At 38.3% G+C, this 17,299-nt stretch overlaps 1 protein-coding gene across 2 annotated transcripts in view; it reads right to left on the bottom strand.

The window, feature by feature from the left end:
- Window positions 1-997: 997 nt before the first annotated feature.
- Window positions 998-17,299, bottom strand: part of LOC133268458 (secretory phospholipase A2 receptor-like) — a 36,313-nt gene continuing 20,011 nt past the window's right edge. For both annotated transcript variants that reach the window (XM_061451609.1, XM_061451598.1), the window contains exons 14-30: window positions 16,957-17,041; window positions 15,926-16,058; window positions 15,463-15,498; window positions 14,774-14,931; window positions 13,473-13,537; window positions 12,972-13,075; window positions 11,487-11,629; window positions 10,568-10,685; window positions 9,564-9,694; window positions 8,869-9,013; window positions 6,288-6,526; window positions 5,587-5,755; window positions 4,100-4,240; window positions 3,567-3,683; window positions 2,996-3,172; window positions 2,295-2,324; window positions 998-2,067 (exon numbers count right to left, since the gene is read on the bottom strand). In XM_061451609.1, coding sequence (XP_061307593.1) covers window positions 1,850-2,067; window positions 2,295-2,324; window positions 2,996-3,172; window positions 3,567-3,683; window positions 4,100-4,240; window positions 5,587-5,755; window positions 6,288-6,526; window positions 8,869-9,013; window positions 9,564-9,694; window positions 10,568-10,685; window positions 11,487-11,629; window positions 12,972-13,075; window positions 13,473-13,537; window positions 14,774-14,931; window positions 15,463-15,498; window positions 15,926-16,058; window positions 16,957-17,041 — 2,209 coding nt within the window. In that variant the 3' untranslated portion in view covers window positions 998-1,849. The remainder of the gene's footprint in view (window positions 2,068-2,294; window positions 2,325-2,995; window positions 3,173-3,566; window positions 3,684-4,099; window positions 4,241-5,586; window positions 5,756-6,287; window positions 6,527-8,868; window positions 9,014-9,563; window positions 9,695-10,567; window positions 10,686-11,486; window positions 11,630-12,971; window positions 13,076-13,472; window positions 13,538-14,773; window positions 14,932-15,462; window positions 15,499-15,925; window positions 16,059-16,956; window positions 17,042-17,299) is intronic.

A 17,299-nucleotide genomic window follows, 5' to 3' on the forward strand; every position in this document is an offset into this window, starting at 1 on the left:
TCATATAAAAACAGCCCCATAGACAAATCTAAATGATTAAACCCAAACCTTTAAAACATTACTGAATACTAATGTATGGGGTCAAGCCATTAGCCAAAATATACACAGAAAAGCTGTTTATATTTTATATGATAGAAAAACCTCAGATTAAGAACTTGCGATAGCTACACCCATAGAAATTACAGAAAACAGGAAGTTGAAAATTATATTGGGATCAAAACCATCTGCAGCCTCTGACAACATTTTTTAACAGTTCTGTAAACCGGCACAGAAATACTGTCTGTATTAAATACTTTTTAAAAATAGCCCTATATGTAATCATGACACGAACAGGCAATTCTTGTTTCTAGCAATGTAACTGAAAGGCAGCCATACATTCCTGTGCATGTGCACAAACTGTGTGTAAAAACATTTCAGCTGGTCTTGGCTGCTCCCTAATTCAGAGGAATGTACCTCCATGTTAGGGCTCTTGCTAAATTGCTAGAATGAGTCATCACAAAGCAAGCAAACCAACAAGCCCCACAACAAATGCAGCCCTGTGCAGCAGCTCACAGAGGCCACTGAAGGCACAGTAAATCCTCTCTGAAATGGCTTGTCCGGACCAACCTTTTGTTTTTCCCCACTGCAATAAAAACAAGAAATAACATCCCTGAGAACCTGCCACGAACTTCCAAGAGACGCGGGTGAAGGGTTCCTGAGGGTGATCCCATGGAGAGTAAGCACTGCTATCTTGGGCTGCTGTAACTGAGGTAGTGCTGAGACCTGAGCTGGGTCCTTCACAACCACCAGCCTGCAGACCAACTGGTCAACTAAGTCTACCTCCTTTGTTAGCACCTTAGTATGAACACTGAAAGTGAAAAGTGTCCTTCTGAGGGTCTGCTACATCAGCTTATAGGACTACAGCACCCTTTGGGAACAGCTTCCCCACGTATAATCCTTAGCTTTTGAGAGCAGGGTCTCAGAAGAGCACACATCAATACTGCTTGCAGAAATACTGTAGGTGAACAGTAAAGCAATTTATTACCATAACTTCAGCAGCAGTTCTTTTTCTTCAAACAGATATTGCCCCAAAGTGTCTTTAAAAGAGATTGATGGGATTCCATTTCTGAAATAACCTAGGCAAGATATCACCCAGTTACATTTTAACAGGGCACTGGATGCATCTCAAATTAATATATTACCTTGGGGATGACAAACCCCAGATGCCATTATATCTCTAGACTAACTTGTTTTATAACACGAAATAGGTATCACAGGCCAAACTACCAAAACTCTGGCACCCTCAATTGAAAAGTGACTTCATCTCTCTGCAAGCTTGGAAATCCACCTGGCAGGAATCCACGGTCTGAAAAGTAACTGCTCATTCTGCAGAAGGAATGGCTATTAAAAGAATAAAATCTATCCCATAATCCTTGGGGTATGTTTCAGAGTTCCTAAATTCGATGCCAAATTTTAATGCTGGCTCATGAGCAGATTCTGCAACATATAAGAACAAAACAAAAGCCCAGTTGCTCCCAAAGGAAAAAGTTTCATGAGAATGCCTGCTGCTCTGGGGCCTTGGACATGACTGCCCTACATGAGCAGTTGGAAGTTTATAGTGTGGGAGTATTTACAGTTCCTGGCTTGCCCCAAAGGAGCCAGTTTCCCAGTGGTTCTGCCTTGCATCCTCACTTCATCCTAACACAAAGCAAAAGCTCTCCAAGGTAGGGAGCCCCTATGGTATTCATACAAATGACTGCAAGAGTTTCTCTGGATATGGGTGCCCTGGGGAAACTCCCAAGAAGGAGAAAACCACTGCAGATCATGGAGTTTCACATGGAAGATGTGACTGCTTGCTAATTCTGATCAATTAATTGTTGTCACTTCTCTCAAAATCAGAAATGAGGATGCTTTCTTCCAAAGCAGGAACATCAGCATTGATCTGTGGCAAATAAGCATTTCTGACCCACAGCATCCTGCGGAAGAGCTGGTTATTCTGCTTGTAGAGGCACCACAGGAAAAGGGAAATGGCAGCCAGCATCACCAGTGTCACGAGAACAGCCACAGCGACAAGTCTACGGTCTGATGCTGAAAGGGAGGACAGAAATGGTTCAGAAGAAAATACAGCTATAATAGATAATTCTAAATATAAACACATAGATGTTTTATGGAAAACATATTATTACTCCCCATATGTCACACATTTTAAATTACAGGTTTAACAGCAAAAAATGTTACCTCACAAAATACCAGCTCAAAATATTTTATTACTTCTTACATAAAAAAAAAAGAAAGGAAGTACAGAGACAACTTACCTTTTTCAGAGGGTTCTGTTGCATTAATATCTGAAATAGAATCCAGAACCATCATAAAATTGCCCACAGAGATAACAGAAGTTACCATACATACTCACTGTAGAATTCATACTGAGAAGACAATCTATCTAAAACCATACAAGAGCAGACTGTTCTTTGTTTAATTTGACCCATGTCAATAGGATTCCAAATGGCCAAGTTAAACATGATCTAATCTGTTACCTAAAATCCCTTAAACTTGGCAGGATATATTAACTGAGACTTATGCAAGGATGAGCAACAGTATTTATCCACTTTTTAAAGTATAAATGCATGAGCAGAAGCCTGCAGTGGTAGCTACTGTATCCAGCAGTGACTCAGGCACTTGGGGTGAGCTCTGGAAACACTCCAGTTCTCACAGACTCGCATTCCTACTAATGCAGTGTCTTTGTGGCTTTCCTATCATACGGGGTCTAGGGAGGTCAACCTGATGCTCTGCACATGGCTCAACCATACAACAGCAAGTCTACTGCAGTCAGCAATAACACAGTGGCTGCCCAGGTTCCTCAAAAGGAGGGTACCCCAGCTGGGTTTTTTCTATTTTTAATCATACCAAGGGATGGAATTATTCATGAACACTAAGAGCAAGTAAGCAAGCAACAAGGAACATGTAAAACAATGGTTATAAGGACACAACTGTCTTCTTTTATGGAAGCCCATACCTGCATCCATTTTACAAACAAATCCCTTTTTTTCTCTGCATGAAGATAATTGCCAGACACCATCTGTAGTCCTCAGGCTGATGCAGAAATTCCCTTTGAGATGATCAAATTCAGGCTCCCTGATGCCCCAGTTGGAGTAGTTTAAGGGAGAGCCATCAAACCAGGAGACTGTCTCATCTACAGGCAGAAGTCATAAATCATTATAAAATATCACAGCAGTTTGATAAATATCTGTTTCAGTTGGACTTACCCTCACATAAAAAAGACTGTATTACAGAATGCCAGGATTTTGTCTGTTTGACCACTATATCATTTCCTTATTTTACTTGAAGGATTTAAAAACATTCTATGTATTTGACGTAAGAGGCTGTAGTGCATCTTTAAGACGGAGATAAGGGCATTCACATGCACATATCCATACTGAGTATTCAGTATACTAAGAAGTAATGATTACAAGAAACTTGACTGGTTTTACTGCATCTTAAATGGGTAAGCATCAAAAAAAACCAAAATCTCAAAGGAAGATGGTAGCGTTAAAATAATCAAAATACGGAACAGATTCAAAACCTACTGTCTGTAACAAGCAGGACGTTCAACCAAACCATTTGCACAGAATAACCAAAACTGTGCAATTCTTCCAAAATGAAGGCATTTTCGTCTTCATCTTGAATAGTTAGAAGATTTGATCCTACAAAGTAAACACAGAACAAGTTTTCAAACAACCTATGTCATTGAAATGTAATACTGCATTTCAAAATGTTAATATTACGAGCCTGAATTGAAAAGCTTGAAAAGTCTGGTTATACAGTATAAATTCTTAAATTTGTAATTAATGCGAGAATGCTCAGGCTGATGCAAAACTGTTCTCACGTGATTTTAAAGAAGTTTGAAGGGAAAAACTAATTTTATGTGTTATTCCAGAAATCAATATTTTGGATGGAAAGGACCTTTTTTTTTTTAAATGTAAACTGCATCCAGCTTTGTAGCTGGCTTATGAACTTCACTATCAGCACCTTGAGCTAGTGAAAACTCATGCCACGATTTCAGTAATTTCAGATAATATGTATCACAATGATATTTTGTAGCTACAGAATAGTTACTTACCTTGATTTTTGCAGACTTCATATGCAGTATCCAAACTTGTGCCCTGCAGAACTGTGGAAAAGCTGTAGCAACTGTTTTTGAATTTGATCCAGGGAACACTTTTTTCTGAACATAAGGCTTTATAGGCAGTGAGTTTCTTTTCTGTGATAGAAATAACAGCATGGCTTTATTGGCACAACAATATACACATTAATATCACATTCCACGTTCTGTTTTGGAGTAGTGCTAATAAGCATGTTATTGCATCATGCCTCTATTTTTTCAAAGTGAAAATGTAGCAGTTGTATATATTTGTATCAGAATTGTAAAGCTGGCTTTATTTCTGATCAAAATCCTCGCTGGATTGCAACAGCAGTACCAGGACAATCTAACCGGTGCTGATGTGCAGAGGGAGTCATGAGCTAACTACAGGCACATCTGAGCACTCAGGGCTTCCCAGGATCTCCCAGAGGGCCGGGGATTCCAAGGACGGCATTGCACAGATAACTGATGCCAAATGCCGTGGCACAGAGGAGGGTTTCCCCCAGTAAGCAGCAGGCAGCCTCTCCAGTGGGCAACATGATGCAGCAGATTCCTCTGACTCGGGGCAACTCCATAAGCTCACTGCAGCATCACTTTTTGGCAGCGCTGTAGATCTGGCTATGTTACCTATAGTCTCTCCCATGCTTCCTACTTTGCCACAAAACACATTTAAAAATAACTAAATAAACCTTAGGCTGTATATGATTACAGAACTTGACATAAACAAATCAGAAAATTAGCCAGCTTAGTCACAAAAAACATGCGAAGGAATCATGTTTGTCTTGAAGGATTCCAAAACAGCTTTCTTCTCAACAGATTCTGAAGCTATAACAAGCTGTAGGCAAACCCTTGGTGATAAATACCACCAGACAAGAACTATTTTGGGAACTGGATGCTGCCAAAGACTCTGTAGTCCTGGGCTGAATGGAGCTCCAGACCAGAATTCTGGATTCAAATGAAGCCCAGGTAATTGACAGAGCAGTGCAGGAAACACATGTTTTAGGGTACAGGAAAATATTCTTATCTTTACAGAAAAAAGCTGCAAAATCTTTTACGTGCAATCAGTGAAGATGTGACTTTAATTTTTCACTTTGCTCTAAATGCTTCCCTTCTCCCATCCTACAGTTAATTGCAGCAAACTGAATTGATTTCCCTTCAAGCTAGGTTATTAGCAATCATCATTTTTCACAGATAATATAGTGTTCGCTGAAGAGACAAAGTAATTTTCCTGTATCTTTTTCTATTATGAAAGTTCTCTTTCCATTTCCCTATGGACCAGACCTTATGGCCAATATTTCATGGGGAAAATAGGAGATGCAACAAGGAAATGCCAGAAATACATTTAAGTTTTGAATAATACTATCATCACTGTTTAACCTCTAATGAGTTTCTTTTCATATACTTCCACTGTCAATGCACACATGTGCAGTTACACAGATTTAATATAAAACTGAACTCCGACTTACTAGGTGGCACATGGCAAACTGCTCCTTGCAGACGTCTTTCACAGTTAGCACTTTTCCAGTGCCCCCAAGTATCGATGTAAACACAGCTGCCAAAGGCCTGCGACTCGTCATCTTCCCAGAAGGTAAACAAAGACCTTGTCCCATCCGACCACTCAAAGTTAAGCCCGTTCTGCCAAAACAAATTTCAGGTTATCTTTCTGATAGGCTTTAGCACCACAGAAGTTCATCTTCTGATGGCATCCTCCCCAGCTATTACAGAATGGCTTTTACTTTTCTGAAAGCTGGGTAGATCTAGAAGGATCCACAAAAGGGAACTCCAAAGATCCTCGCAACTTACTTCTTGGAGACCACAAACTACATCTAACCTGCTGTTTTCAGCTAGTGGTTATTTGGGCCATTGAGCCACTACAAATGAAGCAACATAATTTCATTGTTGACCCTACAAGGGATATTTTATTTTTTTTTGCATGTTTTTAAACGTTTTCTATGGCTTTTAGTTTTCAGTACTCATTGCACCAAACCAGCTCTCATTAGATTTACGCACTACGACGCAAAAAACTTGTTAGGGCTCAAATTTTCCCGGGTTTCATTTCCAGATGCAAATTTCCTGTGACTTCAAATGAGCGACGCAGCTCATTAGCTTAATTCCGGAAACACTCCTCTGCAGAAACAAATTCACAGCCAGGGAGTCCACTACGTACATCTGAAGTGAACAGCCCGATCCAGTGGCTGTATCCCAGGCGATTCACGATGACTGTGAGGAAAGCTTGGTGATACTGGTTTGTGATGCTGACCAACTCCGCGCCGTTTGCCATGCAGGTTTTTAAAGCTGAAGACCATGTAAAATTCCCACGTAAGAGCTGATATGTTCTGTTTCCATATTCTAAGGTATCCGGCACAGGGTACGTTTCAGATGCATTGATGACATGTCTGGATGTGTCTGTTATAAACAAAAAGAAAGGAGTTATTCATTTCTTAAAACAAGCAGCTTGAAGGTCAGTAAGAAATCACCTGGGATCTGGTCATAACCCAGATGTCCAGCCGCAGTGGGCTGCAGAGTGCCCTTACCCCAGATATCTTGCATGTAATTTAGATTACTTCATTTTTGACACATTACTTTTAGTAATTTCCAAGATCAGTTTACAGCACAAAGCCTGGCCTCACAAATGACTGTACTGGCACAATGAGAGGATGACAAACTGTGGCTTGTGGTACAAGCGCTTGGGAGCTTCTTGAGCTCATCTTTACTATCCATGAGCAAATGTATGGAAGACCACAGTACTGGCACTTGAAGACAAATCCTTTGTGCACAGAGGCTTCAATCTCCTCTTGATGATAAACTAACACAGCAGTGTCTAAAAAAGAAAAAAGCAGGGCAGCAGTGGACTTCTTAGGTTTAAGAAAGAGAGGGTCTCCCATGAGAAAAAAAGGTCAGGAAAAAGAGACCATTTCCATCCCAGCCTCATCTGCGATGCTAGTGCAGCTTGCTTTCCTACAGGAGGCAAATGCCTTTACTAATGTGATGAATGCTCACAGTATACTTTAAGCAAGACTATTAAAATAAAGCAATGCCTCAATGTTAATCCTATTTGTCAGTTTGGATTAATTACCTCTGTCTATAAAACTTCTCTGTGATTACAAACTGAAGTGGGGTACTATGAGCTGGAGTGGTTTTTAGACTTGGCTCCCCTTATGACTAAAAGTCAAGTATCTTCAAAAAGTAAATGAATTAATTATTTGTCATGCATAAATTATTTAAAATTAGAAATTTCTAAGCAAGGAAAGTTCTGCTCTTGAGCTAACTGAAGCACTCTGTTTTGTTCCAGCTTTCAGAGTGCACGTCACTGCTTAAAAAAAAGAAAGAAAAAAGAAAGAAAAGGCAGGAAATGCAGTAAAACGTTGCCACAATCCTAAGCGAAGCACCACTAAGAGATCAGAACCCAGTTCAGATTAGCTGTTGGTTTATTTCATTTTAGTTTCCTACAGAAAACAATTCTAAAAAGGGGAAATGGGATGCGGACAGGATGGCAGAAGCAAAGCACCAGTTCCTCTTTCCAGGTACTGATACCTTCACATCTTACATTCATCCATCCAGGAAAACATGGGGAGTGCCCGGAGCACCCACTGCAGCCCCATTTCCCCCCAGTGCCCTGTAGCCTGGCTGCCCTACGGCAATAGTTTTCCTTCTTGCCTTTGAATGCCTTTTCCACCTGCCCGAAACAGCCACAAGGGGTTAAAATGCAAATGAGCAGGAGTTAAATGAAACAAAACAGTAGGAAAATGTATCGATTTATTTTTCTACACCTTGTGCAGGATTACTCCAGCACTCCCCGCAACTGCAGTTCACAATAAATGATGGCTATGGTTTGCTACAACCACACCAGAGCATTGCCCAAAGTTTGTATTTGTTTATTCTACTCCTCGACTCGCTCTCCTGCGCCTCCTAGGCAGCCAACAGGAGAGGTCATCTCTTTAGACTCAGGGCTTAACTAAGAGGTGATGTATGAAGATGAGGCATATTAAACCACCCCTGCAGTATGTACAGCACCCAAGAACACTCTGTACAGGCTCAGATTACAGGCCCCCCCTCCTTTGCTTACGGTTAATAATTTGCCTCTGATCTATTCTGGTAACATGCCCTGACAGCTTCCCACTGGCAGGTCTGCAGCTGCTCCTGGGACAGGCCTCCAAAGCTGCGCCAGCACCCTGGGGAAGCCAGCAGCTCCCCATCCCAGAGGTAGTACAGGAATGTGACTGGAGGAAACCAAACAATGCATGGTCCCCGCAAAAGCTTTGTGCTTCTAACAAGGGAACTTTATGGTAATAAAATTAGACAAGTGTGAAAAGAAAAGCCAAACTCTATTTGATCAACCTGCCCATCTGCACTACTCGTAGAAATACATTTTCTAGAGTCTGTTCCAATCTAAAATTGCAAATCCCCCCCCCAATAATCATATATTCCTCAAAATTACCCTCATTTTTCCTTTTGTGATTTCATGCAGTAACTCTGCTGCCATGACAGAAAACATGAAATTTCATCTCTATTCCTGATTCTACGATAGGTAACAAAAAGCTCAAAGTTTGAAAGAAAACAATTTTTTTTTTAGAAATTAATTCTATATCACAGCTATTAATTAATTAGTGTAGAGCTTGTCTGTCTACATATCAAACAATCTTAGAAATCTCTTATGTTCTTGGTTTTACAGACACCTATAACAAGTTGCTTCTGGATGAAAATAAAGTATAGCAAGAAAAGAGAAGCAAAGCAAAACAAAACCTTACCCTGATCCTTTTGGCAGACAAACCCAAAATTTTTCTGACAGTTTTCTAAGTACCATTTTCCCGTAAAATAAAAATTAGGGTTATTTGATACCACTGTACATAGTGGAAGTTGTTCTTCGGCGTTTGCACTGTTATAGCGCTGTCTCTGCAATCAATACAGAGCCTAATATTAAAAAAGACACTGTGTAAAACCAATAGATAATCATTACAGTAAAGTTGAAAGAATAATTATCTGAAAGTCACTATTACAAATATTTAGGTAGAACAATGAACATACAATACACATACAAATAAAGAGAATTTGAAACAATAAGCTTACTTTCACTGAATTAACTCAAATGCTGAAACAAGTATGGATTAACACTGTGTTAAACAATAGAAATATCGAATTCAGAATCTTATTCCTAAATTTTGCTCAGACCCAGCATATGGTACTAACCATATAATTCAAACTTTGGTGCTTAAAAGCAACTGCAAGAGAATATGACTATAGCCACAAATTGCATAAATAACTGTCTCGATCATCTTTTTTGCTACATGTAGTTATACCCATAAATTTGTGCCTACAGCTGTCTGAACATGAAAAGATTAAGAGAAGATGAAGTTGCTCTAACAAGTTAGGCCTTGTCTTTGGGACATGATTTTGATGGCTAAAACAACCTCATGCTGTTCTTAAACCCCCTGGAAATACTCACACGCACTACTTCAACTGGAGACCAGTTGGAATACATCGGAAGATTTTCATTCACCCACTTCTCATAATCATCACTCTGGAAACCTATCCAAACATTAGTTTTCTGTCCAAATAGATTCATTGTTATGAAAGCTAGAAAATGAAACAGGAATAAAATATTAACAGGTAACCACTTACGGATAGATGAAGTCTCTTCCAACACACTAAAGCACTGAAAAATTTCATTACTAATCAAGGACACTACATAGGTACTAGGAAGTAAGAACATGAGCAGTATTTCAGTGTCATCTAACTATAAATTCAGTTAAGCTGCTTAATTTCTGTTGAGTTAAGGTCTAGTCCACTAAGAAGTCTTCCATAAATGTTCACAGCAGCTTGAACAATTTATGTATTAGTTCAGGGTACTGTCCCATTGAAAAAGCTTTGCTCAGTTTTAGTTGAAAGTAAGATTTCTCAACTAAAGATAGCCAGTGAGATTCCTCCCACCTCCAAATAAGTGATTTTACAAACGTATGAAATTCAATCCCAGATTTTTGTAAATAGGGAATATAAATACTTCCCAAAGTACTGGCATTTAGTTCTGACAGTTAAAGTCTAGCACTGTGCTTATGTGCTGTATTATAGTTCAGGTTTTAAGCACTATTAAAGGAAAAAAATGAGATTGCTTTCATAATAGTATGACATTGCATTCATAATGTAGAAATTTTACATATCAAATTCTTAAATGAGCATTCCATTATATTTTTATATTTCTAATGCATGGTAGTAAGCACAAAAGAACTTATAATTACTCCTCAAAATGTACCTGTCACACAGCTCAGTGATTATTTGAACCTTTATATTTTGGGAAATCGGGAAAGAGAAACACTAACTTGTTTAAAGCAGTGGAACCATGAGTAGGATCTGAATATCTTTTTTCCTAAATCACTATCCAAGATGAAACTTTACCACAGCATCCTAACAAAGAAGAAATTTTATTTATTTAACAATATTTCAGTACTCAACCTTGTTCCAGTTCATCTTCAAGGGAAGCAAGCGATCCATCATAGCTACTGCAAAACACTTGTGCAGAGTACCAGTTCCTTAGATGCTCTGGATCTTTTGGAATTTGTATCAAAAAGCACTGTTCAAAAAACAAACAAAAAAATAGGGCTTGTTTTAAAAACTATTTATCAATCACCAAAAGTAATCACTAAAACATTTCACTTAATATCAAATATTTCATGAGTTTCTGTCCTTGCAATGGATCTCTCCAACATGCTTGGTATCAGTTTTCAGCTGTGATCAGGCTTGGATTCAAATCAGCTGTTTAAAGGCAAACACAATCTGGGTTAAATTTATCCTTGTGGTCATTGCAGTTCAGCACTGGGATAAATTGGCCACCTCCATGCATACTGCTATTAAGGAATGCGTGTATTTATGAGAAGCGTGATGAAATAATTGCCTTTTGACGTTCAATTGCAAATAGACTTTGTTTTATAATTATCTTTGATAAACCCTATTTGAAAAAGCATCTTGGCAAGGATGACAGCAGTTAGGGATCCATTTAGTACAGCAAGGGGTCAGAGATCTGTTTGGAGAGCATAAAAGACTCTTCAAATTGTCGTAAGTGGAAAAGAGAGGATGAAGCACGTTTTTTATGCCAAATGCACAAATACACTCAAGATAGCTTTTGCATATCTGAGTATTCATTTCCTTGAACTAAAGTAAAATTTTTGACACCTTATTAAGACACCTTATTCTCTGTGCAAAGCTACTTAATCAGTCCAAACCTCTTTATCACTGTTTCAGTAGTTAAAACCTAAGGGCCCTGCTTTCAAAAAGGGAGAAAATCTTCAAACATTAAATAAGCTTTAAGTGTCCCATTTCTGCCATAAACATGGAAAGCATTTTGAATAATCAAACAGCAGAAAAAATGTTATACTTTCAATCCAAAGTGCAGCCAGCCTTTGGGACATACTCCTTGTTGGCTCTGGTCTTTTGGGATCTCTTTCTCTATTTTCCATGCAAATTTACGTTTGCAAATACAGGGAAGAGAGACAGTACAGTTTTCGTCACCCCAGAGTCCTGTGTAAAAAGAAAAATCACAGTTCAATACTGGCTTAAGAATTGGAACGAGTTTTTCCTTAGGTAGCTTAGACATTGTTAAGAAGGGTATCCTTTAGTGGTTGAGTAAGATGACATTCCACATCAAACACATTTGAACAAATCACATTACAGTGGATTTGATGGTCCATGGGGCTCATACTTTTATCCCCAGTTTGATTTTATTAAATTTAACCAATTCCTCTACATTAAGTCACATAACATATGCCTGTGCGGTCATGTATTTGGAAAAAAAAAAAAAAAAAGAGTATAGAAATGATGCCTTCCAGATAAAATAGTTCAAGTGCCTTAATATTGAATTTTTTTGGCAAGATCCAGGTACTGACATAAAATGCTGACCTGCTTAGGAGGAAAATACATTTTTCAGAGCACTGAACAAGCTGTTGACCAGCTCCCATCTGCCAGCCAGCTGAGCGGTTAGGGTGGGCATCTCTTTCTTTTGTCTGATGTTAGCTATAGTAACGCCAAACTTAACAATTTGAAAGTCATGAATCAAAACCCCAAGATTACATGTGGTAAAAAAAAAAAAAGAAGGTTTTAAATCTTTTCAGTTTTGGCTTTTGAGGCTGAGATTACAAGGGAGCAGCAACTGGATTTTTTTTTTTTTCCAGCTCTTCTCACAAATACAAAGCTGGGTATTTTTTCTTTCCATGGAACCTGACATGTTTACTTTATCATATGACTTGCAGATCTTCAGAAAACAGACACTGTGAGATGACAAAAATCACTGGGACCAGCAGCACTGTATTTTATTTTTTTTTTTAATTACTATAGTAAAACACAGTTATGTGGTGATGTAAAGGCTAGCACCAAGAACACAGTACATCAAAATCCCTCAGCAGATGGGGCACAGGACATGACTTTGATAGATCAGAAATAAGCTAGAAACCTGAGTATTTGAAGTTGTATGCTGATGTAAAAACAGTTTAAAAATGTAGGAAAAATTGCTGCTCAGCCCATCTGGCTCATTTGGTTATGTGAAAACTAACTGTGAAAACTAGCAATGCATTAACATTTTTGCTGCGCCACATAACAGATTCTTAAGTAAAACTGAAGTATCAGTATCACTGGAATTTTTGTATTTTGATATTAGAGAACTGGAACTATTAATATACTTTTAAATCCCACAGATTAGTCTCTGGGCATATTAATGATATTTCACTATTCTTTTCATAACCATAAAAGCAGTTATGCAAATTATAACCAGGGACTTGAATATAGATTGCACTTCCTCAGAGCATTATAAAATATATACAACCCCTCTGGCCAACAACTTAGCAGCAAAAGGAAATATGAAATAAACCTGTTTCTGATGAAATGAAGCCACATCTTTTCCCTGGTTTCTCCTGATCTCTTTCCCTCCCTTCGTTCCAGTTCTGGTATGTTACTGGTGATTCATCTCTCCAGCTGCACAGAAATGTTAAGAGTGAAGTTACACTTTCTCCTATCTTTACCTAAAAATATACTCTCCATTACAAGCACTTGTAAAGAAGATACAAGGTAAAAAGGGCCCCTTTATTAACTAAGCATTAAAAAAAAAAAAAAAAAATCAGACAACGAACAACAACAAGGTTGATATTCATGCATTCAGCTTGTCTCTTTTATAACCCTTTCAGAAGAAATACTGTAACACCGAGATAAATTAACTGTAATATATTCTGAATTATATTTAATGAGAACCGACGTTATCTCTTGGATATCCCACTCAGTTATCAAACTATTCTAGTGCATCAGACTGAATGGCAGCCTGCAAACAGGGCACGCCAAGTGCTACTAACGGCAGCTGAAGTGTAGGTATTCTTACCGAAATTCATCACTGAAGTTTTCGGTGTGCAATCCAATCCACCAGTGAACATCACTGTTTGATAGCTATAAAAAAAAAAACATTTTGCCATATGTTTAGCTGTTGCTGTCTTCTTACCAAAGCATTAACAAACTCTAAACTCAGACTCAGTGTCCAGACTAACAGAATTTCTATTTGGTTCCAATGGGAAGAACAGGTGCTAAATCCTGCCCATGTTAATTTATGTCACTTCAGTAAGGTTATTCACGTAAGCAGAGCATTATTTAGCCCCATTTCCACTGGACTGCTGATATATCTGCTGTAAAGTAAGAATTTATGATTTTGTTAATTTGCAGCCTATCTGGCTTGAAAAGGACTGTACACTTAGACCAGAATTTGTTTTTCCCCAATTCCTAAAAAAATAAAGTAGCAAATATTTCCTTTTAGCATTAATATACTTCTGGATGTTTCCAAGACATTTTCTATGAATGTTTACTGAGCTTGTATATCTCATACAAGAGATTCCTAAAGATCCTTTCCAGACTGACTGTTGCTCTCATGGAAGGCTCTAGACCTTCAATCCTAAAAGGCAAAGTATTATGGAAAATCACAGAAATAATGTAATTCAAACACCCACTGTGCTGACTTGATTCTGCCTTAAGCTATGAACAGGCTTTACATTCAGGGTTAGCCACTCAATAGTCACAGTTTTGGGGTCTTTGGAAAAGAGCTGCCAACAACAACAAAGTTCTGAATGTTCAGGATACTGGAAAAGCCACCCTGAAAATAATATTCTTTTTGTCCAGAAAGAACTGAAGTACAGCCTATGTTGTGGCACCCACACTGTCCTTGGAGTTACAGTTAGGACTTCAACAGCCTACACCTTATACAGCAATCACAAATGAAGGAATTACACATTTCTGACGAAGAAGAGATTCAGGAATGCTGTTCAACTTGGTATTGCCTGCCCCTTGAGTTTAGTTTTCTAATCACAGCACTCAGCCTACACATGACAGTTTTTGAAGAAACAGTGAAAAATGTGATTTCAAATTCCATGCTAAAACCTTCCAGGGTCTCTTGAGGTACAGCCACCCACCTGCACATTAGCAGAGATGATTCTGATATGTTACTGGCTTCTTTAGCTAAATAGGGCTTCAGGAAGGGATGTGGAAAATGAAGACAGCAAAAGAATTATTTCTAAAGTAAAATGTGTTTGGGACTCTGTCTGGAGCAACCAGCAAGAAGACATTCCAAAAGATGCAGCGGAAAATAGCCAGTTACTGCCTGAGGGTTTATTTCTTCAAAGGGGTAGGTTTTGTTACCTTCTTAATTTTATTTTGAATAAAGGCTTGTTCACCAGAATTATTTATTGTTGCCATTCCACTGCGGAGCCAGCCACAGACAAATTCATACGTTTCCCAGTCCGTTTGACTGACATGGAAGAGATATTCTGCTCCTTGATAATATGACCATGGCAGCTCTAGAAAACAATGAAAAGTGTCAGTAGTGTGCAGTGGTAAAAACTCATTTCAAGTCTTATTCTTTGTAACCACCATGGCCTGCCTTTAGCCATGTGTCAGAGGACAAATATGCCACAATTAACAGCAAAGCCATATTTAATACAAATTTTGGGGGGGGCTGGGGGTGGCTGAGTGGAGGAGCAGGAAGGGAAGCACTAAAAATGCACTGTATGTTTAAAAATCATTCTGTAGAGTAGTAATATTAAAAGAGTTTGCCCAACTGTTGCAAAAAGGCAGCTCTAATGCAAGGGAGAGGTTATCAAACTCTTGTCTTATTACTGGCAACATTCCTTTACCTAATCGAAGCAGTATCTGATGCTTCAGTGTTATTAAGCAAAGGAGTGCAGATTTTGATCAGTAGCAACTAGTTTCTACAAAATTCTTTAATGTACATTTTTAAATTAGGACATTTTTGTTATTTTTACCAGTGACTTGAATTGTATTTCCAAGTTACAATGTTTCAAGATTTGAAAAAGGAAATGTTTTCATACCAGCTATGTACCAATCTGGGTTCTTTGGTTTAACACCTGCAAAAATACACAGATACATTAAAACATTGCTGATATAGAATGTAAAGAGGTGTTTCATGGAAATTGCTTTCTCTGCTTGGTAAGGATTCAATAAAAAACATTAGGAATATTGCTATTCTTGTTCAGGGACAAAAAAAGGAGCTTAACATGGAATACAATAAAATAAATAAGGAATTTGATTAACTCCTGATAACTAACTGCTAATCATTGCTATCCATTTTTGAACTGACTGGATGTTAGATGTGCTAACTGGCCAAGAAACCCTATTGTTCACATATAGTTTTCCTATGATTTCACCTAGAAGACCAATGAGGAGAACTCCAGATGTGGCTAAAGAGCAGGCTTTTAGGTATTTTTTTTCCTTGACTCTCCTGAATTGCAAGTAATTGGCATAAGAGACAATGTATGTTAATTAACATTTCACCTTTTGGTATTTTGCATATCCATTCACGCTTTTCATTGCAGTGTGCAGGGAAGACTGTTCGATTTACTTTGAACACACCACAGTTTCTTGAATCATCTTCAACATACTTGCCCTCCAGAAATGAAGATACAACCTGAAAACAGCACATTCATTACCTTTTGCCAACAATTCCAGATGAAGCATTTAAAAATCTCAGTACAGAAAAAAAGGAAGCATTTGGAGATGAGTCTATGGTAAGAAAATCATAAGCAACAACTAGAGGTCCACTTCAACTATGGTGGTAGAACCCAAGAACTAGGATCAACAGTCATGTTCTCTCAATGTCCTCAACTTTCCTATCTTATATCAGACCCCATCTGTGTAAGAATTATTGAATGGCTATGAAACCTAACAATTTTTTTACATGATTAGCAGTAGTGGCCCACATAGGCTCAACATGTTGCATGACTGAACTTTACACTCGTATTCTGAAATGACTTAATGGCAGAGCTGGCACTGCTCTTTGAGGCTGAAATCAAATTACCTTCTTGCTTGATGTTTAAACCCCAGGTACTAACCATTAGTGCTCAAGGATGCAAAATAAAAAGTGGTATTAAAAAAGGAAAGACTCAGCTCTGAGTGTAGGCATCAACCTAACAGCTGCAGAACAAATAAAGCATATGTAAGCACAGCTCAAAGGCTTTCCAATGTGTGTGCATGTCTATATATGTAAATATATATATCTATAAACAAATGTTCACTCTGCATATGCCTGGTTCAGGCTAAACACAACGTGCTTTGCAGGAAAGCACGTATCTGCAGGACTTCATAATCCTACCAAATTCCTTTTCACAGTTGCACAGCTCTTTTGCACAGGCTGCTGTTTTCATAGTTGTGTACTGCTAATCCTATTGTAACAATTACTTGGACTATGTGGGCATGAATGCCAAACGGTTTTCCTGGCCAACATTTGATCACAAGGCTTATTTTTTGAACTTATGCTCAGATATGACTTGACCGGTTTCTGAAATATACAGTATGCAGACAGTTACAGGTGTTCTGTCAGACCACTGCCATGTCCCTCCAGAAAGCAGGTTTCTCTTATTAAATCCAATCCAGAACTGTCTTTCTTCTGTCCTATGATGGAAACAAAGAAAAATGTCATTTCTTACGCACTTTTTCCTTAACTAAATCAGAAATTACTGTTTAAATAGTGCAAACACCCGTAATCATTTCTTCTTGAATTCAATGGATCATTCTGCAATATATTTCCTAACATTTTAGTACCCTCGAAGTAAACTCTGGTTTTCCTACTGAAATGCTGAATTATATTTTAAAAGGTGAAAACGTCTTCAGCCAGTAGTAAAAAGGACGGAAGAACTGAAGTTGTGGATA

This window comes from Pezoporus flaviventris, unplaced genomic scaffold (genome assembly GCF_033815535.1).
Source record: "Pezoporus flaviventris isolate CSIRO_AGI_PZ_B2104156 unplaced genomic scaffold, CSIRO_AGI_Pfla_v1 ptg000001l, whole genome shotgun sequence".
Classification (NCBI taxonomy): Eukaryota; Metazoa; Chordata; class Aves; order Psittaciformes; family Psittacidae; genus Pezoporus; species Pezoporus flaviventris.